The 21325-nt window shown below is 33.3% G+C and overlaps 3 protein-coding genes and 1 long non-coding RNA gene across 6 annotated transcripts; 2 read left to right on the top strand and 2 right to left on the bottom strand.

Moving 5' to 3' along the window:
- The first annotated feature begins 1110 nt into the window (after positions 1-1110).
- On the top strand, positions 1111-3167 carry LOC100803327 (ribosome-binding factor PSRP1, chloroplastic). The gene is made up of 5 exons (XM_003526713.5): positions 1111-1465; positions 1604-1750; positions 1864-2112; positions 2551-2659; positions 2777-3167. Exons 1-5 carry the CDS (start codon positions 1226-1228, stop codon positions 2905-2907), a joined length of 876 nt encoding a protein of 291 aa, XP_003526761.1. The 5' UTR covers positions 1111-1225; the 3' UTR covers positions 2908-3167.
- Positions 3168-4817: 1650 nt separating this feature from the next.
- LOC100776590 (uncharacterized) lies at positions 4818-8717 on the bottom strand. 3 transcript variants are annotated; one of them, XR_414682.4, is made up of 4 exons: positions 7703-8511; positions 5460-5508; positions 5290-5368; positions 4818-5181 (listed from the first exon to the last, which is right to left on the bottom strand). XR_414682.4 is itself a non-coding variant. In XM_003527951.5 (4 exons), the coding sequence occupies exons 1-3, from the start codon at positions 8344-8346 to the stop codon at positions 5345-5347; spliced, it is 717 nt and encodes a 238-aa protein (XP_003527999.1). In that variant the 5' UTR covers positions 8347-8717; the 3' UTR covers positions 4818-5181; positions 5303-5344. The 3 variants fall into 3 exon arrangements, 2 of the variants coding, with proteins under 2 accessions (XP_003527999.1, XP_006581687.1); XM_003527951.5 differs by having other exon boundaries at positions 5303-5368; positions 7703-8717; XM_006581624.4 differs by lacking the exon at positions 5290-5368 and having other exon boundaries at positions 5432-5508; positions 7703-8507.
- A 6938-nt stretch (positions 8718-15655) lies between these two features.
- On the top strand, positions 15656-18406 carry LOC100802806 (uncharacterized). The gene is made up of 7 exons (XM_041016462.1): positions 15656-16025; positions 16067-16538; positions 16727-16889; positions 16974-17150; positions 17242-17325; positions 17453-17534; positions 17655-18406. The coding sequence occupies exons 2-7, from the start codon at positions 16150-16152 to the stop codon at positions 18089-18091; spliced, it is 1332 nt and encodes a 443-aa protein (XP_040872396.1). The 5' UTR covers positions 15656-16025; positions 16067-16149; the 3' UTR covers positions 18092-18406.
- Positions 18407-18934: 528 nt separating this feature from the next.
- LOC106798927 (uncharacterized) lies at positions 18935-19876 on the bottom strand. Its single transcript, XR_001388628.3, has 2 exons — positions 19346-19876; positions 18935-19207 (listed from the first exon to the last, which is right to left on the bottom strand). It is a non-coding gene; the product is annotated as an uncharacterized lncRNA (long non-coding RNA).
- Between the last annotated feature and the right edge of the window lie 1449 nt (positions 19877-21325).

Genomic DNA, 21325 nt, shown 5'->3' with positions numbered 1-21325 from the left:
CAGTTTAAGTCCGCACTCATGCTTGGGCCTGTAATTTAAACGAGTTTCATTATTGGAGGCCCGCAGCCACACATTTTAGCTCACCGGCTAAACAGGTTGGTCCTGTCTAAAATAAAGAAAAATAATTCAAAATTCGAAAAATAAAGAGAAACAATGTAAAAATCATCATCCACTACTTGGGTCATTTCTTGCATGTATTATCCTTGTTCACTATTCAGTGTATTTTCAATGAAAATACTACAATTAATTTGTAGAAGAATTCTTTAGTGCTATCCAAATTCTTAATATATTTGTTCTATATGCCTAACCCAACTTGCACAATTAAAACAACACGTTAAATTAACCACCGAAAAAAAGTATTTTGATTCATAATTGGTAAATTAGGCACTATTCGATTGAACCAAAATTAAGGTGTTAATTTTAATGATTTTTTTTATTGCTATACTAAGTTCCAAATGAAATATTAGTTTGGAGAAAATTGTTTATTAATTGAATTTTGTGTAATGTGATTAACTAATTTGATTTGTTTCCTTACATTTGATACCCCATGAGTATACTAAAAGGAGTGTCTTAGGAAATATTATATTATTAGTCATTCGTAAAACTTAAACATCTCAAATTTAACTCATTGACATAATAGTTAGGTATCGTACACTCACATATTGTGGAAACGTTTTATTTAACGAGAAATCTATGTGTTTGATCTTGATCTATGTTAATATGTAAAAAATCATTTAAGTTACTATCAATTATAATATTATATTCTTTAACCTAATAGGCTGAAAATGAATGCAAATAATAAAATTCTTATTGACTAATCTTTGCCTTAAATCATGCAGTTAATCACATCATATTCATTATTTATAGTATTCATAAAAGTACCAATGCAACATTTTAATAATACAGTTTTACATAGAATGCATCGAGTGTAATTAGATGTATAGTTGAAAATTAAAATTGATCAATAAAAATTTTACTGCTCTAAATATCACTCTAGTCTACTGCAAATGATTTGTACTCGTCGTGGCATGAAAAAAAAAACTTAAATGTCCAAAATGTATTAAAATTGTTTTGTTATAGATAAAATTGGCCACGTGTGTCACTTGAATATTCATCGTCATCCGACAAGAAGAAAGAGACGCCCCATATCCATTGCTGTCACTCTCACACAACACTACACTATACCTTCCTTCCCCTTCTTCCATCTTCATCCACTTTCTATTCAATGGCTACTCTCTTTAACTTCAATTCCACCCTTCGCCCCTCTTGTTATCTTCCCTTATCACCCTCCTCGTCATATCCCCACTTCTCTAATACACTCTCCACAACTTTCTTGGGCCACATCGTAACCCTCAAATATGCCGCCACTTCCACAAGCAACCGTGGCCGTTCTCTCTCCACTCGCATGTCATGGGACGGTCCTCTCTCTTCCGTCAAATTGATCATTCAGGGTAAAAATCTCGAGGTATGCTTGGGTTTTGGTTTTACTTTTACCCACACATGCTACCCTCACTTTTTCTCTCTCTCAAAAGCAACAACTTCGGAACCCCAGTTTTAACCTTTCTTGAATTTGGCCTAATTAGCTATTTGTCTTGGTTTTTAGCTCACTGATGCAGTGAAGCAGCACGTGGAAGACAAAGTGGGGAAAGCGGTTCAGAAGCACAGTCACCTAGTGAGAGAGGTTGATGTGAGGCTTTCTATTCGAGGAGGAGGTGAATTTGGGCGAGGACCCAGAACTCGTAGATGTGAGGTGAGTCTATCTTCATTTTCAAGTTCCATTTTTTGTAATCTGGGGTGGGATTAATTGCAGCATTGCACAAACATACCTAGTGGGTCCAATCCTTTGATTTGGATTTGCATTAGGTGACTTTGTTCACGAAAAGGCATGGAGTGGTGCGGGCTGAGGAGGATGCTGAAAGCACCTATGGAAGTATAGATTTGGTGTCATCAATCATTCAGAGGAAGTTGAGGAAAATAAAGGAAAAGGTGTCAGATCATGGTCGCCACATGAAGGGGTTCAATAGGCTAAAGGTTAGGGAGCCCGTGGAGCAATTACCTATGGAAGAGGATGAAATATTATCCCCACGGGAGGAGGAAGAATCAATTGATGAGGTTGGTAGTTGGTACTTAACAGTTATCGGTCTTGTTTGGTTTCATTTTATCTCTTCTTCGTGTCATGCCAATTTCCTTCATTTTCTTTATTATGCTCGCTTTGATTTCTGATTTTGCACATCTTGAATTGGGTTCATACATGTATACTTGTCAACATTTGTATTCATTGTTAACCATGTGGAATAACATTGTGTGATCCATGTAGCCGGTCTTACCTAGTGGGATAAGGTTTTGTTGTATAGAAGTGTGAAAGTTCTAAATACACAGGATAGAGAATTTGATGGGTGGTAAGCTGTGAGTAATTCAAACCTTGTATTCATATTGAAAAACTCCTGTGCTATCTGTTGTTGGTAGATACATTATTGCTTATCATGAGACTGTGCTTTTCTTTCTCTTTGCTTACATTGCGCCTACCCGAATTGTGAGCTGTCTGATCAGGTTGTTCGCACAAAGTACTTTGACATGCCACCATTGACTGTGGCTGAAGCAATTGAACAGCTTGAAAATGTTGATCATGACTTTTATGGTTTTCGAAATGAAGAAACTGGTGAGCTATTAGTGTGTATCTATCTTTTGTTTGGTTTTGTTTCTCCCACCATTTTCTCCCCCTCCCCCACTTACTATGAGTAATTTATCCTGGGAATTAAAATGCTTTTCCTCTCAGGGGAAATTAATATTGTGTACAAACGAAAAGAAGGAGGATATGGACTCATTATACCTAAAGGTGATGGTGAAGCAGAGAAATTGGAGTCTGTAGTGCTTGAACCAGCTATAGAATCCTCTCTGAAAGAATGATGGGCTCCCACAAGAAACTCTTTTTGTAAGAACACAAGAGCTTGTACATGATTAGCGGATACTAATGGTGGTTTCTTGGAGCCAGAAGTGCATAGGCAAATTCAATGGAGGCTCTGACGTTTTAAAGTATGATGTATTGTATGCTTGGATGACAAGCGACTGTAGAATGAAAGAGATGCACCATTTTGATTGCACTGCATTTGCATATAATGCCCAGAATACGCCTTTTCTCTAACAATGCTACACAATAATTTTCATCACTGGTTTTGTTCTGTTTCGTGTCTATTGCTTATCCAGATTACACCATGAAAAGTTTATCATTTTTCACCTCTGCCCTTTATTTAATTGTATGTCTAGCAAATTTTATCTTGTGTTGTGTAGAGTTGATTAGGTAAATGTTGGTCACCGAGAGAAGTGCAAGTGATAGGGTCACAATCAAACAGAGTTTTCTAGTTTTGAAGATGCTGCCCAGAATTGTCCAGAATTGTCTTCAATAAAACCTAACCAAACCAACCTGATATCACTTAATTGATTTAAACTTCTAAACACTCTAAAATTGACTAAAGTCAACCGGATTATATCTCTTCGTGTTTGCACTCGAAACTCCTTTCAAAACTTTACATATAATAGTTTGGTTGTACTCATACCAAATGTGTTATGTAGTAGGCATTTCATTACTTGTTCACACTTATGCAATCACAGGTTCAGGCCTAAGATTTAACATATTTTTGCATTTTCAAAATGTTGGATGTTGAAAAATATAGGGACCCAATGATAAAATTTAAAGCAACTGTAGAATGTCTAAATCATGCATAGATACAAGTTACTACTATAACATATCATCATTAATAGAGAAGGATCAAGGATGAGTGTGCCTAAATATATTGCTAGTTTATAATTCTTCATCTGACGAGAAAATTCAGTTCTTGTGTTGAGAGCAAATTGCCCACTTTCTAATGAGTTCTTATTCGTCATAAAATCTACTTGATGGGATAACAATTTTATAACTTTCTAACAGTAAGTAGAGACCTCTCAACAAGTTAACAATAAGTGATTTAACCCATCATATGGTCACTCTTAATTCGCCATATTCTTGCCCATCATATGGTCACTTAGCAAATGCTTATAGATTTCCCAACATTATCATCCCACCCCCTCTCTCAAGTGCGTTCTATCCATGTCAACTTATCGCTATTCTATTAGTTTCTACTTATCGCTATTCTACTAGTTTCTTGGGTGTCAGAATCTCTGCAAACAATTTCTAGGAGTATGGTAAGGATTCTTTGAAACTCCAAGTAGTTAGTTACAATCTCAACAAGTTTTTTTTTTTTTTTTGTCAACTTAATCTTCTCAGTTTCAAAACTTTCTAGATAGATCTCAATTGTTAAAAGACCACAAAAATTTCTAGGAGTATGGTAAGGATTCTTTGAAACTCCAAGTAGTTAGTTACAAACTTCTAAAATAAATATAAAAAAATCGAAAACAACAGAGAAACCTAAAGATTAATTAACCTATGTTCTAATATAGCTTCTAAGATTATAGCATAAACGTAAAGATTTTAACAAATGTAACCCCTTGAATTTTAGACCCGACATAAATAATGGTAGGCCCAATTAAAAAATTTATTGCCTCTTTTCTTTTACAAGGCCATCCTCTTATAAGTTTGTATCATGAGATAATTTCAATTCCCCTTTTTCAATGACAACATAAAGTCTAAATATATGACCACGTGCAATATATCTAAACCCCTAGCGACTGGCTCATTCTTAATGGTGTTAGCTGAACTTGTACTAATTCACTTTTAAAAAGAATTATATCAAAATATGAGTCTCTATCTAACATGAAGCAAAATATCCTAATAATTAACCAAGGAAAGAAAAGCAACTCACGGCTGCAAATATAGTAATATATTGAAGAAAAAAATATTTCAATTTAGGAAAAATAGAACCGAAATTTACAAAGGCTAATGTTTTGACACTACAATGCATGTTTAGAACTCCAAAACCAAGCTCTTTCCAAGAGGACATCGTAGTTTTTAATTGATAAATGCCAATGATAGATCAGTAGTGCCACCATCAAATTGCACAAAGGCGAAACCTGCATTAACTTGCTGCAGCTAACTTAAAATTTCAAGTTAAATGACCTGTAAAGACTTTAATTATTTTCTGACTCTTGGTTTCTTAAACTTTGTTCTTTTTCCTGTGCTCTTTTACAAAGAGGTGGCTGTTATTAAAATGACAGATGTATTTTCCTTTCTGGATTTGTTTGGAAAACCTGAAAAAAAAAAAAAAAAGAGAACCTGTAAGGTGTTATGGCATATTTCTATTTCTAGTCAACATAGAAAGAGAGTATTTGAAGAGATGTGAAAGGAAGAAGATCAACCTATCCGAACTACCTTATAGTCTAGTTACATAGATCTCCTTCCTTTCCATGTTCTTCACATACTTCTTACCAAAATGGCCTGATTAAAGCATCAAAACAAGAAAATCAGTGACCATAAGCAATTTACAGTAAGTGTACTTGCCTCTTTTTGGGTAAGGCTTTTAGATCACCTTTTGTGTCTTTACAGGCTTCTCTCCTCTCATGTTGATTACATTGTCCCTGAACATGACAGCACAAGAAATATTAAAATTCTTAGGACTGCAAAATTATATGTACTTGAAAGTTGAAATATGCCACATCCACAAAATGTGGATATAATCACCATGCAATGACCCTAAAAAAAAGAACATTTGTTTATACTGATTGACTTATTGCAACTTATTTCAAAGGTGAAAAGCATTGCATACAATCACTTGCTTCACAACCTGAAACGTAACATAGTTCAACATATTATATATATATATATATATATGAACCGATAGAACAAATGCAAATGTGTTATATTTATGTTATCAACATTATTAATGTAGAAACAAAATTAAATAATACCAAGGACCAACTTGTATTAATTCCACAGTGTCTATCATCAAGGTAGTTCCCAAACAGCACAAAACAGGTGTTGACAGAAAACTAGCTTGCTCTCAATTCTAGAACAAGACAACATAGAGATATCTTGGAAATTTATCTCAAAGAGCTCAAGGGAAATTTAGAGGGAGGCAGAAATGGTAATATAAAACAAACTGACCACCAAAAACAGAATTTGTATAAATCTAATCATACAAGGGTATGCAGATTGAAGTACAACAGACTTCATTTATTGAAACACATGGAAAATTTGTGCTGAATTGCAATGTCTGTGTGTTAAAACTTACTAAAGAAAATACAAAGATAATATTATTGATTAGAATTTAATGTAATCGTTTCTTTTAATGACAAAGAAAACTTCAGGGTAAAATTATGAATGATAATTAATCGTCTCACAATGGTTGTGTGTGAATAACTTAAGCCATTTGGGAAAAGTTTAAGAAGGGCTAGTTAAATATACACAGGCTTATAGGGAAATAGTAAGACGCATGTGCAAGTAGTAATACTCTAAAATTAATTATGAACAGCTTCAAATAAAAATAAAAATAGAAAACTGAGCTTTTCAGAGCTTTTGTCCTTTATCTTAAAAAACACAGTAATAAGCTTGTGCATAACAGAGTCTCCGATCATTAAAACTAATCATCAAATGATGTTATCCTCTCATTTTGCTTCTGGATGTCAGGTGGTGTTGTAAATCAACAACAGTAGTGTATGTAGTTGAAGGAATCGTCATCATACTTAAATTTGAGAGAGAGGACAATACAAGTAGTATTAACAGATCTACAAGCCAATCTCAATAAATAAATAAAAATATAGGAGGCAATGAGCATCACATTAACCTCCAGCATTGTAAGACAACAATTTGCCCATTTATAGTTAGACATATTTTTCTTTATATTTTCTTGCACTATTAATTAAGCAACAGGGAGAATGGAAAATGGTTTTAAATGCTAAAAAAGGTTGCCTAAAAGGACCACTCTGACTCAATAGGTAATATACCTTTCATTCAACACTGCTAGCTTCTATACACAGAAAGCTCTTAAAACAAATACCATCATGTTTGTTAGCACCGAATTATGTATAACTTTTTACCAAAGTAAACACAATTTGCCCATGTCAGCACCACAAGAATATTAATGTCACAAGAAATTTGAACCTGAGTTAACTAATCATACTAACATGGTAATATTAGACTTCAATAACTTAACCAAAGATTATACAACACATGTAAACATAGGGTAGGAATTATATAAGATGTAGTTTGAACAATTTCAATTATATAAGCAAACCTTGTCAAGTATTAAGAACAAAAGCCAGCAGAACAGGAAATTTAATGATTAAAGAATCCAAGAATAGAAGTAGGAAAGCAAACACTTTTCTACATTGCACTAGAAGTTGCAATTTTATTCTTCATCAAATCATTGTCAAATCCAAGCAAAAACTTCCGTGCGTGAGATGACAAAACAGTTAAAAGAACACCGACATTGCCACTCCAAACCCCCCACCAATACAAATCTTGAACAGGAAATATAGCAATCCACCGAAACCAACATAAAATATAAAGGCACTACCATTTTCCAAGCATGCGATAACGATGCGAACAACACAAAACACCACATAACAGCAACACAGAATACAGAAACACAAAAATTTAAAGCACGTAACGACGGTATTAGCTGTGATAAGAGTAACTAACACAATTTAAAAATTAAACACAGACGCCATCGAATAATTGAAAAGTTTTGATTTCAAAGTTGAAACTGAAACAAACGCATTGGAATGATTGAAGCAAAATAGACGCAGAAACAAAAACTACGTATGGTCTTACTTGGAGTTCTCAATTGCATTGACATCAACTTCACGAGGTGCGAAAGTGGAGTTACTTTTCCTCTTGGCGAGAAACCTGTTCTTAGGTTTCCGCTCTCTGACTTTCCAAACGTTGTTCTTCCTGAACACGAACTTGTCCACCTTCCACCCGGGGCAACTCGTGTCAATTACCGTCACCTCGCTCTTTGTGAACCCCTTCAACTCGTTCCCCTCCTCCTCGTCCTCGTCGCGATCCGCGGCGGGTTCATCTTCCACTTCCGGCACCAACGCGTCGCTACTGGGAGCGGCGGGGGCGGGGACTGGGGCGGAGGATTTAGAGGAGGTGGTGGTGGTGGCGGCGGCGGAGGAAGCGAGGAAGATTTTAGGGTTGGTCTGTTTCCTGGGGCATTTCTTGTTTGTTTTGGAGAGGGTGGCGCCCATGCAGAAGAGCTCAGCGAGGATGGTGCTCATGGGCATGGGCTCGTCGCGGGCCACGGAGGGAGGGTTAAGGGGCGGGTCATTGGGGCGGGCCTGCGGGGATTGCGGAGGGGCCGAGAGGAGGAAGGAATCGAGGTCAGGTTCGTCGCCGGTGGGGATGCCCTTGTTGGAGCGGAGGCGGTCGAGCCAGTTTAGACCGGATTTTCCGGTCTGGGGCGAGCAGAGCATGGGAAGGTTCTGGAGAGAATGGACGGCAGTGCAGGGAGACTAGTGTGTGTTAAAGAGAGAAACAAAGGGGAAAGAGAGAAAGGAAGTGCGCAATGCGCGTCGTTACTCGTCGGTGACTGCCACGTGGACGACAAAGTGACACTGAGTTTTAAAATTCAAACCTCTGCAGTGTGCATATACAATTATCAATAGGCAATGTTGATTGCACTTACCCGTGCTATACAATCAAAACAAACAAAAATAATGCCTAATAAAACGCCCCTGAAAAACCGCTGATAGCTGATCAGGCTCGTTACTTTCGGTTTCTTTTTTTTCTTCCTTCTCTACTTGTTCACTACAAGTAAGTGTGTTGCTTTATAATATATCATAATAACAAAATCAGAAATTTTTAAGTCTTTATAAGTGATGCATGTATGTTGTTGTTAATGTCAATTAGTTAGGTTTATATATATTTTGTAAATATACTTATCCGTGAATTGTATAATTGAAGGACAAAAATATCAATAAATTATTAAATTTATGGACATATTTGTTAATTATTTTAGTTTTTTATTCACATTAGCATTGATTTCATAACATTTTCATATATACATGTTGTGTAAGGGAATCTTCTAATATTAATGGACAAAAGTTAACTCCACAAATTTGTCTTATTTTTTATATTTTTTGGGATTAAATATTATTTTTTTCATCTTTTAAGAACGAAATTGTCAATGATATACATTTTTAGGAATGAAAATAACTATTTATCTTAAATAAAATTGGTAAAACAACTAGGGTATTTATTGTAAGTGTTGTTGTGATGATTGATTTGTTAAATAAAATGGAATAATTAGTAAAATTATGGTAAACATTTGTTGGAAATTATGGAAGAATAATTTTGGTAATTATTACTCTAGTCCTTATGATAGGGCATTTTGTACATCAGACCAATCAAAATAATTAATTCAATTGATTTTATTGATTTTTTAAAAATGCTATCAACATATCAATTATATCATTATTAATAACCATTAATATGTTATGGGCTATGTGAAAATATCAAAATCCAAGAATATATAGTTTTGGAAACACATTTTCGAAACAAGCATGAGTTATATTCCGAAAAAACATTTCCAGAAAGGAAAAGAGTTACAAGGAGTATACTCCTCTAAGGAAAAGGGAAAAAGGGTATAATAGATAATTAAAGCGAAAAAAGGAGATACGGAAGTGTACTTAACACAAATGAGATGTGTAAATAGCAAATTCCCTTATGATAAGCACCCTGGATTAAAGAATGTAGTAGTATTTTAAAAAATTAGCAGTATCGTTGATTAATCAATAAAAGGTTGTTAATCATGTTGCAAGTGCATTGAAAATAAGCATATTAGTAATACTTCAGCCGTTTCATTTTATATGGCAAGGAAAAATAATTTGTTTTGAATTAGTTATAGTTTTACAAAACAATGAAACATTAATTTGTTTTAAAGAATTATTCTTAGTGGGAGTAGTTGTCATTGAACAATAAAAGAAAAAAAAACTAATTAATTAAAGAGATATTATTATCCGTATTCTTACAATGTTGCATCGTCACTTGATGGGGGAAGCATCATTGCTTCACAAGATATGGGTTCTTCCACAACAATCGTTAAAGGTGCTTAGAGAGTTGCTTCATTGGAAAAAATGAATGCTTAGAAGTGTTTGTATTGAAAAGAGAAAAAATAAGTGATGTATATAAGCGTGTTCCATTAAAAACAGCCAAAGGAGAGTTATTGTATTAAAGTTGCACTAAAAGTTAATGCATTTACAGGAAACTGGAAACACGATTCTAGATAGAATTTCATCTAAGAGTAATCTATATAAGAGGAGAAAGATGATTCTAGATAGAATTCAATGTAAGGCTAATCTACATAAAAGGAAACGTGCAAGCAACGAGCAATGTATCCAGAGAATGCGACATTAAAGAGGAGCCTACAAATCATTTATAATTTTTTGAATGTACGAAATTTGCAAGGGTTGGGTCTTAGTGCTTGATCTATTTTGGAATCTTAACAGCACTAATACGAAATAATGGCAGAGAACATTAATTATGCCCCATTCGAAGGCCTTGTGAGTTGTGATAAGAAAACAGCAATGCTTTGATATGGCACTCAATTACGTGGTCCATATGATCAGCCAGGAACACTGTTACTTTCAGATACCTTGATGTGGACATTACTGAAACTGAACGTACCTTTTTAAAAAAACACGTTTAAACAGTAATAGATCTAATTACTTTTTATTATTATGCAATGTTTTCTATGTTTTCTTCTCGTGTTATTCATACAGTTTATCCAGTGCACCAGATCTATTTTTTATGATATTCAGTAGTAGTGTCAATAATTATCAACAAGTAATTACATGTGTCTATAATGACTTATATTTGTTTTAGTGATACAGTAATGACTAGTATGGCTCATTAACAATAGTGCACGTTTGGTCTTTCATTTTATCCGCCTCTTAAACTACAAAAAGAAACAATGAGTTGTGTGCACTGTACTTGCTCGACATATTTAAGAAAGTAAAGCTTTTGATATTAAATAAAAGTTTTACTTCCTTAAAATATATAGAGCGTGTAATTGAATTAACAGCATGCAATTAATATTCAATATTAATTATTGTTACAATTAACAACTATATTTTGAGATTGTGTGGATTTTGGTTTGTACAACAGTTTTTCTTTTTAACCTCATCTGGGCTGTGCGGCTAGAATTGAATTCCACCCTTTTCTCTAAAAACTGAGAAGAATGTAAAAAATGCAATGAAAGATCCACCTTCTCTTCTCTGTCCTGTCTCAGTCAATTTTGCAAACCAATTTGTTTGTATCCCTGCTATGGTGGACATTGTTTTCGTCCTCTGCTACTTTTAATTAATTTGTAAAAAATTTCTTCTTATCTTTTTGCTAGGAAGAAAGCCAGTTGCTCCAAGAGTGGTATACAATACATCCAACACTAAGATTATATTTGATAAAATTATTTTAAAAGTTAATTAAAAATTAAAAAAATTAACTCGTAATTATAAACTAAAAAATTAACTTATCGTTTGATACAACCAACTGCTGCAATAGCTGAGAAATTTAATATGATAGAAAAATAATAAAATTATGATTTTTTTAAAAATAATAAGATAAATGAATAAATATATCAAAAATACAAATAAAATAAAATATAAAAAATTAAAAGTTAACGTTTTTAAAAAAATTACTTCAAATAACGTTTAAAAAAATACTAAAAATTATTTAAAAGAATTTGTTTATCAAATAGACAAATGAATTTTTCGCTAATGAAAAAAATTAAAATCTAATTAAAATGCGTTGCGAACGAAAAGATAAGTGTTTTTTCGAATTAATTTAGGGATGATGATTAGTTGGCCCAATGACCTGGTCACTAATAGTTAACACACATAAAAGACAGAGGAAAGAATCATTCATAATTTCACACGCACACACAAAAAAAAAAAAAATACAGTCAATTTATTTAGCTATAGAAACCCCAATTTTAGGAGTAAAACTGTGCTGACTATTAAGTTACAAAAGAACTACCATATATAACTTATCTAAATGCAACTATCATCAGGATGAAATCCATGTTCTTAGGGATAATGAGGATAATAAGCAATAACGTCCTCAACTACTAATGCAATTTGTTAGCTTCTCTCCAACACCAGATTGAGGTCTTATAAAGTCTAACACAAACATACTATATATAAATATTTAAAGATTTATTAATAGATTGTTACGATAGCAAGATATTACAGAATATACACCACTAGCTAGCTATTGTATGAGACTGTTTTTTATGCTTTAAAATGATAATAATACAGTAACCAATATATTTGGCGATAATGGAAACACAAACACTGTTGCTAATATTCTCTATGTTTGCACTTTGCACTAGTGTCAGCTTCCACATTTATTTGTTGCTGCAGATAATGCGGATAGCATATAGTAGTAGTATATGATCACTTGATCAATCTCTATTCACTACAATGTGGAGCATAGTGAGTGGTGGATACATTTTTCTCCCTTTTCATTATGAAACCCCGAGTCTTTATTAGTGTCGTGTTGGTCTAAACGCGCGTTCCCATTCAGGGGAAAAAAAAAGTATTACTTCAAAACCGTGTTTGATGACTTTTCACTGGGAAGGCCAAGCTATACCCAGTTTATTATTGCATTATTTATTATTTATGTAGCACGAGTTAATTTCGTTGACTAACGTATATAGTCAAATAATTAAGAACGATGCTAACATATTATTCGATTTATTATTGTATAACCTTGGTATTAGGTTTGAATTATATATACATATAGGTGTTATTAAGTAATTTGATTAATTACTTGTTTATTTAAACTAATTTACATAAAATTTGCTTAATATAAAAATATATATAAAAAATGTTTTGTTATAAAATCTCACATTCAAACCCCAAGCATCAACTCATAAAAAACAAACCAAGCATCAATGCATTAATGTCATTCTTAAGGATCAATTCACCTGGGTCAACATTTCACTTTGGTCTCGTTCAAAATTTAAATTAATGAAACATTTAGTTATACGATATCTTGCACATATAGTTTTACTATGCCTCCTATTTAGAAAACATAAATTAGACTTGACTCTCCAATTTCATTCAGCTACACCTACGGACCATTGCTTACCACTTCAATTCTAAGTATAACAGATATCTGTATTGACCAGGGAACTAATTGAACGTTGTAGTAACGTGAATTCTCCAAAATAGTTTTACTGATTCATAACGTTCTATATTTTCCTTTCTGTTTTATTTACCTTTCCTAGGCTTTCTTTAATTCTATTTAGTTGTTTTTATATAATTGCTTTGATAATTATTGAGGTAGTGGTTAAAGAATTAAAAAAAAATGTTTTTTAAATTACGATATAAATATATTAGTAAAATTATTATATTTTTTAATTGCTTTTTATTTTATTGATTATCGAACTTAGAGTAATAGTTAATAAAACAATCTGTGAAACCCTGTCATTATTCATTTATGAATGAGATGAAATTTTTTACAAACAGTTAAGATATTTAAATCAATTTGAGTCTTCTCAACGTTGTTGTCTTATTGATATAGCCATGTTAAAAAGAGAAAGGTATAATACATGTTTGAATTAAAATTTACATATTTAAGTTTTGGTTTGATTTAAGTTTGTAAAAACAACTCAAATTTTTCTTTTTACAGAATTGAGTTTCAAGGAAAAAATTAATGCGCTAACATACTTGAGGGATAACTAAACATTTTAAGAAATTGAATTTACTCTAAGTGTCCAAAAAATAGTTTTTGAACAGCTAACTTAATACTATGACTATAGTTTTTAGCAAATTAATGAGTTTCTAGTGCATTATAAGAATATTTTTATATTTATATAAACTTATAAATAAAAATTAATTCAATATATTAATAGATATTTTCACTATAAGTAATTAAAGAAATTATAATTTTAAAATTAAGGAAAAATTATAAAAACCAATTATTTAAATAAACACACTTTTTTTATTCATATGATGTGTTAAAAAATAAAAATTGAAAATTAAATTCAAAATACGATAAGTTAAAAGTAAGATAATGTTAAAATTTCATATATATATATATAATTGCATGAAGCATCTTTCAAAAAAGTGATTATGTTTAGGTCGAGTAAGATTATTATATCCTCAACACTAACTACAGCTAAAAAAAATTATATTTTGATGAGGATAAAATTTCATTATTATATAATTATTCAATGTAAAGTCTTAATAACATAAAACATTTAAATGGTATTCATAACCTTAATATAATAAAATTTATAAATATCCCTAATTGATTTTATAAATAACTCTAATTAGAAGTTATAATTAGATACAATATTCTAAATAAATTTCAATAAAATATAGATTCCCAAATAAATATTAATTTTCTAATATATGAAATCATAATCTTTGAAATTAAATAAAAATATTTAATGCAATAATGTTTTCTTTAAAATATAAAATATATACAAATTTGCTAAAAATAGTATTTTTTTAAGAATTTAATGCTATTGGAAGAATAAAAACTTTGATACTTTTAATCAATGAATTATTGATACAACTTTTAAAATAGTAATTATAAAAATTAATAAATTTATCATGATGGTAATTTATAATTAGATGATAATATAAATAAAAATTACATTGTTCATACATATCTTATTTTTTCTCTATTATAAATATATTAAAATTTAAATTTTGAAAAAAAAATCAATATTACCACAATTCTTGAATATGTTTTTTTATTCATTACGCCTACATTTTAAAAATAAATAAATGAACTGCACCCTTCACACATTTTCACTCCTGACTTCTTCATTTGTGGCCCTTTACCAATTTTTTTTTTACACAAACCAGCTCCAGTTGCGGCACCGACCAGTTGTGTTTGGTATGTGTTTTCTTTTTAATTCCTTCTTTCTTCTCAGCAATAAGACATTTCATTAAAGCACAAGAAGTGCAGAAAATTCATGAACTAAAGGAATAAATACACTGAAAGAAGCTATTACAACTCAACAGGCAATGACAACTGCAGCCATCAAAACCATCAAACACAATTGCATGAGAGCCAGACCGAATCTTCTCCTATACTAACATCTAGAGAGAGTATAGTGTACTCCTTTATACTATAGTTGGGAGAAACATTTACTACCACCAGCAGCATATGTTTAATTTCACCAATATAATGGTTAATTATATTTTTATTTTTTTGTCAAACAACTTATAGTGATTTTAGAACGTTAGAAAAATGTGTCACAAATGAAATATATGTTCTTATTTATTTATTTTATAATCAGGAGGTATTATCCTCCTCTCTTCAGATCGATTTATCTTTTAGATAAAATAACTTGATGTTTAAGTTAGAATTGAATCTCACACGTTAATTAAGAATTGTATGCCACTATTTAACATAGATACTTGATGGTATAAACAAAATATTTAACAAAAAATAATTTAAAGACAAAACTCCGTTAAATAAAAGTTCAGGTATGGAAAACAAAATTTGGAAAAAAAATTAAAGGACTAAAGACATAATTTATTTATTTTTCTTTATTGGCGGTAATGGGTAAAACTGTAAAAGTAAAGAGCAGATAGAAATGAGGAGTTCCTCCTCCCATGTGAAGAAGCATTAGATAATAAGAAATGCAAGAAAAACGAGTTCCCACAACGTGAAAAACAAGGCCTAGTCAAGACTCGGTAGCCTTAAAAAACCCAAAAACCCTGGCACCTTTGAATTGCCTCCATTCACTTTTCTGATTTCTTTATAAGTAGTATTTGCCTACAACGTTAGAGACTTCAAACTTGAAAACGTCACACTCCTTGGCCACCATTCTTTTTTATGTGGTGCTTCTGATTCCCCTTCACGCCCATTGGCTCTTCCAAAACACACTTATCCCTTTCCATCCACCAAACCAATACTCCCAAATCTCACAAACACCACCTCCATTGGCGCTATCACGCTACGCCGTCGTTTAGCACCTCCTTCTCCACCCTTCGTCTCTCAATCCACACACCCTCTTATCGTTTTTGTCCTTCTCTCCCTCTCGTTTTTCGCCAAATTTGTCTTCTTTTTGCACCTTCTCCCTGATTTTTCCTCGCCTCAAATAATATTCTGCGGCTCCTTCCCCCCCCCCAAAATAATTTTCCCGCCCCCCCCCCCCCCCCCCCCCCCCCCCCTTTAACTTTTCTGAGGAGCTGAACAGATTTTGGGGGTTCCTTTCTTCTTCTTTCATTATTATTATTCATACCCTCCTAGTTATGTTTTTTTCACAGTCTTTCTACGATTTGTTTGAGAACCCTGCAATATTGGGTTTGTGCTCAGTTATTGGAATGTTTTTTAGTCCTCTGTGGGTAACATTTTTCTTCGGTGTCATCGTTGGATGGTTGTGGAAACCGAAATGGGCGAGGTTGGGGAAAGAAAAATTGACGACTTCCCTCGCCAAGTCCTTAGATTTTGCCTCACCCTCCTCGGCTTCTTCACCATTAAAGTCTGCTCTAGTTTCTCCTATGAAGAGTTGTTCTTCGTCTCCTTGCCTTAATTCCATTAAAATGCTACCTCCAAACCTAGAATCTTTGCTCCTCAAAAAAGGGGTGGATAAAAAGGCTTCCTCATCATCCTCTCCCGTGAAATTTGCAAGTTCCGTCAGGTATTTTTGCAGTTATCTATTATTCTGTTGTTATTTGGATAATAACTTAAATAGTTGCTGCATAAATATAGGGTCTTTAAATCCTTCTATTTGTTTTTATGCTTCCAGTAATGAAGTTGAGAAAATAAGATGGAGAAAAAAGTGGTATAAGCATGTAGTTTTAATTATCACTTTGGTTTGCCATGCAGTTCACCCAAATCCTGCGAGGAAACTTCTGATGCTGTGACAATAGCGGATTTACATCATCTATGGCAGCTTGTGGAGGAGAAAGATGGAGGTCTCCCTTGGATTCAGATGATGGATCGTTCTACCCCTACCATGAGTTACAAAGCATGGCGTAGAGAACCAAAGGTAAGATATTTGATTATTTGTAAAGTTTTGTTCTTTGGTAAAATCTTTTGGTTTTATTAATTTTTGTCTTGTTGATTTTGTTAGGATGGTCCTCCCCAATATAGAAGCAGCACTATTTTTGAAGATGCTACCCCTGAGATGGTGAGGGACTTGTTTTGGGATGACGAGTTCCGACCGAGATGGGATGACATGCTTGCAAGCTCTTCAATCATTGAAGAGTGTCCCACTACTGGTACTATGAAAGTGCAGTGGATACGGAAGGTGAATAACATTTTTAACTTGATTTAAGTGTATTTAATTAATTGGTGTCTTGGTTCAGTGTGCTAATGGATGCTAATTATCTGTGCAACAGTTTCCCTTTTTCTGTAAAGATAGAGAATACATAATTGGTCGGAGAATATGGGAATCTGGAAGGCATTACTATTGTGTGACCAAGGTATGAGAATCAAGTTCACTTTTTTTCTTCTGGAATATTTGAAGATGTTGATTGATAATGGTTATTTTTCCACTGTGTTATTACAGTGTTGTTCTTACCTTCTTTTTGTTTTTATTTTTTCTTTCAGGGAGTAAATTGTCCTTCAATGCCTAGAAAAGATAAACCTAGACGCGTTGATGTGTACTACTCTAGTTGGTGCATTAGAGCAGGTAAATTTTGATACCCTTGTTATTGAATTATCTATCTAACTTGTATATTAGATCACTTGCTTGGACTTGTCATGTTCTTCACTACTAGATTTGTGGCTGATATGATGTTTTTTTTAACAGTGGAATCAAATAGAGGTAATGGCCAGTTAACTGCCTGTGAAGTCTTGCTCTTCCATCATGAAGAAATGGGCATTCCATGGGAGATTGCAAAGCTTGGAGTAAGGAAAGGAATGTGGGGAACTGTTCAGAAGATTGAACCCGGTTTGCGAGCTTATCAAGAAGCAAGAGCTTCTGGTGCTGCACTCTCTCATTCAGCCTTTATGGCCCAAGTCAACACAAAAATAGGCCCTGAGTACTTGCAATCGATCGGGGGCGATGACAATTCAGCAGAGAATGAAAGTGTGGTTGCTTCAGAGAAACCACAGGGCGTGAACATACCCAAGATGCTAGTCATTGGTGGTGCTGTTGCTCTTGCTTGTAGTCTTGATAGGGGACTGGTGACAAAGTATCTTCTATTTGGTGTTGCTAGAAGATTTGCCAATATAGGTAAAAGATAGTTAAAAATAGAGGTGGAAGCAGCATTTTCTTGAATGCCATTCTTTTGGACGATCCACATTACCCTTTGTTGTAGTCGCGTTATTATTACCTGATGAAAATTTAGAGGCTCTATTGTGGACGAAATAAGTTATCAATTCAACAATAAACCAATGGAAATGAGAAAATCCCGGGTTGGTGGAGGGAGTAGGTGACGATTTTTTTTTTCTTGGACCATTGTAGTTGTTGGTCAGAGACTATAGAATTTCAAGCTGTGTATGGTTGTATAAACTCAGTAGCAATTAAAAAAGGAATACAACAAAAAAGTATTTTAGTTACGCGTTTATTCTTCCTCTATCGTACATTTTTCAGCTACTCCTCTTTTGTGTAATTCCTTTATCGGTTTATGAATTATCTATACCCCACATACTGTAACGGCAATAGTCTATTAATTTTTTCACCGGTTCCGATTTTTGGATTCTATTTGCAATGCTAGGAGCTAATGAGTATTTGGTTCTGCCAAGCGTCATCATCTTCTAAAGCACCGAGATATTGGTTGGATAATGTTTTCCTCTGATACATCATTTTCGGTGTGTTTAATGTATGTTTATACTAATTTAAGTTTTGAAAAAAAATCCAACTACAAAATGACAAGGTGGGATTTGTTATTTGAAGTTTTCAATAAATGATGAAAAAAACTGCCTCAGTTTTAAAATTTTAAAGAAAACAAAATAAACTAGGGATGCTTTTATCGCATATTAATTTTATGTTCCTCGTTTCTTTTTCATTATGTTTTACACGTGACATGTCAAGATATGATGCGTGTTTCACCGGTTACACTGTTAGTCAAAACTGTGGCCCTGTGATAAAAAAGAAATTGATATGATTTGAAGTAAAACGAAAAAAAACAATGCGAGGTTATAGGAAGGAAATATGACATAATAACAAATATGTATAATCTACTATTCGTTCAGCACAAGGTACATACTGCCCCAGCAAATTCAATTCATCACCAAGGTTTCGAAACAATGTAAACCATCAAGCTGTGGCGCCAATTTTGGCTTTTGAAGGGTCTTCGCTCGTTCTTTCACTTCTGCTAGCATTTTTAGATTGGATACAGATGACCCTTGTTTGATTTCCTACAGAAAACATCTTGAACTTTAGCTATATGAAACAGTATATGGCTTTTTCTTACCTCGACATACCCCAATGTTGTTCAATGCTGAATTGCTGATATAAAACAAAACATGCATCAGGCATGATACAACCTTTCTTACCTTGACAAAGTTTCTGTCTATGAAATAAAATCCAACAGCAGCAGCAACGGCAGGCGCAGCTGCAAAAAAACTTCCCATGGCCATTGTTCCCCTTGAAAGATTAATTCTTGGATTGAACAAGTAGCTTTTCAGCAAGATAATAAGGCAAGGGTGGACCCAATGAAACAGAGAAGATACCTTGGTGATGACGAGAAGTAAACACTGGCCTATAAAGAGGGGAAACGGATAAAAAGCCAGTAAGGTTTGCCATTATTCTGTATTTCTGTTGTAATAAGCTTTTATTTTTCCCCCCAGTCGTTAAGAAACTACATTATTCCTTTGTTATTTCATCTGAGTTTTAGTCACCCAACCGCAAAGTAGATCCATTAATTGTCTCCTCTACTAAAATTGACTGGATCTGTAAAAATTTAAGATTTAAAGTAAATTTTGCACTTTCTGAAATAATTTTCTCAGTTAATATCTGATAGGAAAATACATGTGTACTTTTAATTAAGACTTTCACTTTAATGGAACAGCATGAGTGTGTGGAAAGAATCTACTCTCTTTTAATAAACTACTGTTATGCTGAGTAACATTGTTAGACTCACCACATGTTTTAGTTCTTGTAGGTCTTCATAATTTTGCCTTTTAAAAGACATCTGGCTAAGTTAGTTAAGGGAGAAAAGTATTAATAAACTGTTCTTGACGAATAGAACAATAGCCCGTAGTTGAAGCTAAGGGGTTAAAAGGGCCTAACAACTCCATGTGTGTGGTCTAGGCCCTTCATCTGGGGTCAATGTTATGCTTAAATCCTTTATATTGTTAGTCTCATTGCATTCGAGGTGTTGTCTGATTTTAATTCTTGTGAGTCCTTTTTAAAAAACATGTCAAATTAAGGAAGATAATGGTTATAAACAATCTCGACCTCCATTATTATTCAATGTGAGATTTTGGTGAGAAAGAACACTTTACATATTGATCATTCATTGTAACTTTAGACAACCGACTAACTGATCTAAAGCTATAACTTAGTGCACTTATCTACTAACTTCCATTGGAAATATAAGGTTGACTCCATAGTTAGAAAGGAAAAATTTAAGGGTGAAGGAAGAACGGGAGAGAAAATGATCATGAATTCGAATATCACTTAACATTTTTAGCAACACTAACAAATTAACATCCGACCGAAATAAAGAAATTTGTTAATTTCAATTGTAATAAACATATATGTCATATGTGCTAGATAATTTTCAAAAGTCCAAATAGATTGCATGGTAACAGGATAATACAAGAAAAATGTCAAATTATTTATTCGACTCATTTCATAAAACAAATTAAACCAGTCTATAAAAAAGTCAAAATTTAGGTGATTCAAACACCGTATTCTCAGCAGGGAGAAAATGCAATTTCCATTTTTCTTATTCTTCATTTCATCATGCTAATTTTATCAACCTCCGTTGAAATTATATATGGTCTGTGGCGTAAAATAAAAATGAAGAGTTTGATTAAAGGATTACGAAGTCATTGCTGCAAGCTCTGCTGAAAGAAGGCCACGTCATTGGTGTGTGAGAACCGCACAAATCACTTAGCTCCTACTCTTTGTATCCTCCACCGTCCCACAGACCAACATTTTTACAGAAAAAATGTTTTTCCTTCCTTTGTTGACTCTAATCAAGTATTGAATAATTATATCAAATATATAAGATTCACCTGTTGAAGTCATGGTCGGTTTTTATCATCTTGAAGGAGAGTGCAGTGGAGATCATTAAATCCAATGCTATGCATTTGAAACAGGCTAAGGTCGGTAATGGGAAAACAGGGACACACAATTTGGCAGCAATGAAATAACATGCACTACAAGCGTGGATATTTGGCCAAGTTAACTACTGAAAGAAAATCTGCACATGCTTCATATTTTGCTTACTTCTAACTTAAAATAGGTAATTGCCGACCAAATTAAATACTATTATCTGCTTAAGTTGTATTTCCTCTTCATGATGA

This window comes from Glycine max, chromosome 6, assembly GCF_000004515.6.
Source record: "Glycine max cultivar Williams 82 chromosome 6, Glycine_max_v4.0, whole genome shotgun sequence".
Lineage (NCBI taxonomy): Eukaryota > Viridiplantae > Streptophyta > Magnoliopsida > Fabales > Fabaceae > Glycine > Glycine max.
This window is presented reverse-complemented; position numbering and strand designations above follow the sequence as displayed.

Coding starts and splice junctions, on each gene's coding strand:
- LOC100776590 (XM_003527951.5), bottom strand. CDS start 8,346: ATGCTCTGCTCGCCCCAGACCGGAAAATCCGGTCTAAACTGGCTCGAC. Junction 5,509..7,702: donor AATGCAATTGAGAACTCCAA/GTAAGACCATAC, acceptor TGTCATGTTCAG/GGACAATGTAATCAACATGA. Junction 5,369..5,459: donor AGCCTGTAAAGACACAAAAG/GTGATCTAAAAG, acceptor TGCTTTAATCAG/GCCATTTTGGTAAGAAGTAT.
- LOC100803327 (XM_003526713.5), top strand. CDS start 1,226: ATGGCTACTCTCTTTAACTTCAATTCCACCCTTCGCCCCTCTTGTTAT. Junction 1,466..1,603: donor TTCAGGGTAAAAATCTCGAG/GTATGCTTGGGT, acceptor CTTGGTTTTTAG/CTCACTGATGCAGTGAAGCA. Junction 2,113..2,550: donor AGGAAGAATCAATTGATGAG/GTTGGTAGTTGG, acceptor CTGTCTGATCAG/GTTGTTCGCACAAAGTACTT.
- LOC100802806 (XM_041016462.1), top strand. CDS start 16,150: ATGTTTTTTTCACAGTCTTTCTACGATTTGTTTGAGAACCCTGCAATA. Junction 16,539..16,726: donor AAATTTGCAAGTTCCGTCAG/GTATTTTTGCAG, acceptor TTTGCCATGCAG/TTCACCCAAATCCTGCGAGG. Junction 17,326..17,452: donor ATTACTATTGTGTGACCAAG/GTATGAGAATCA, acceptor TTTTTCTTTCAG/GGAGTAAATTGTCCTTCAAT.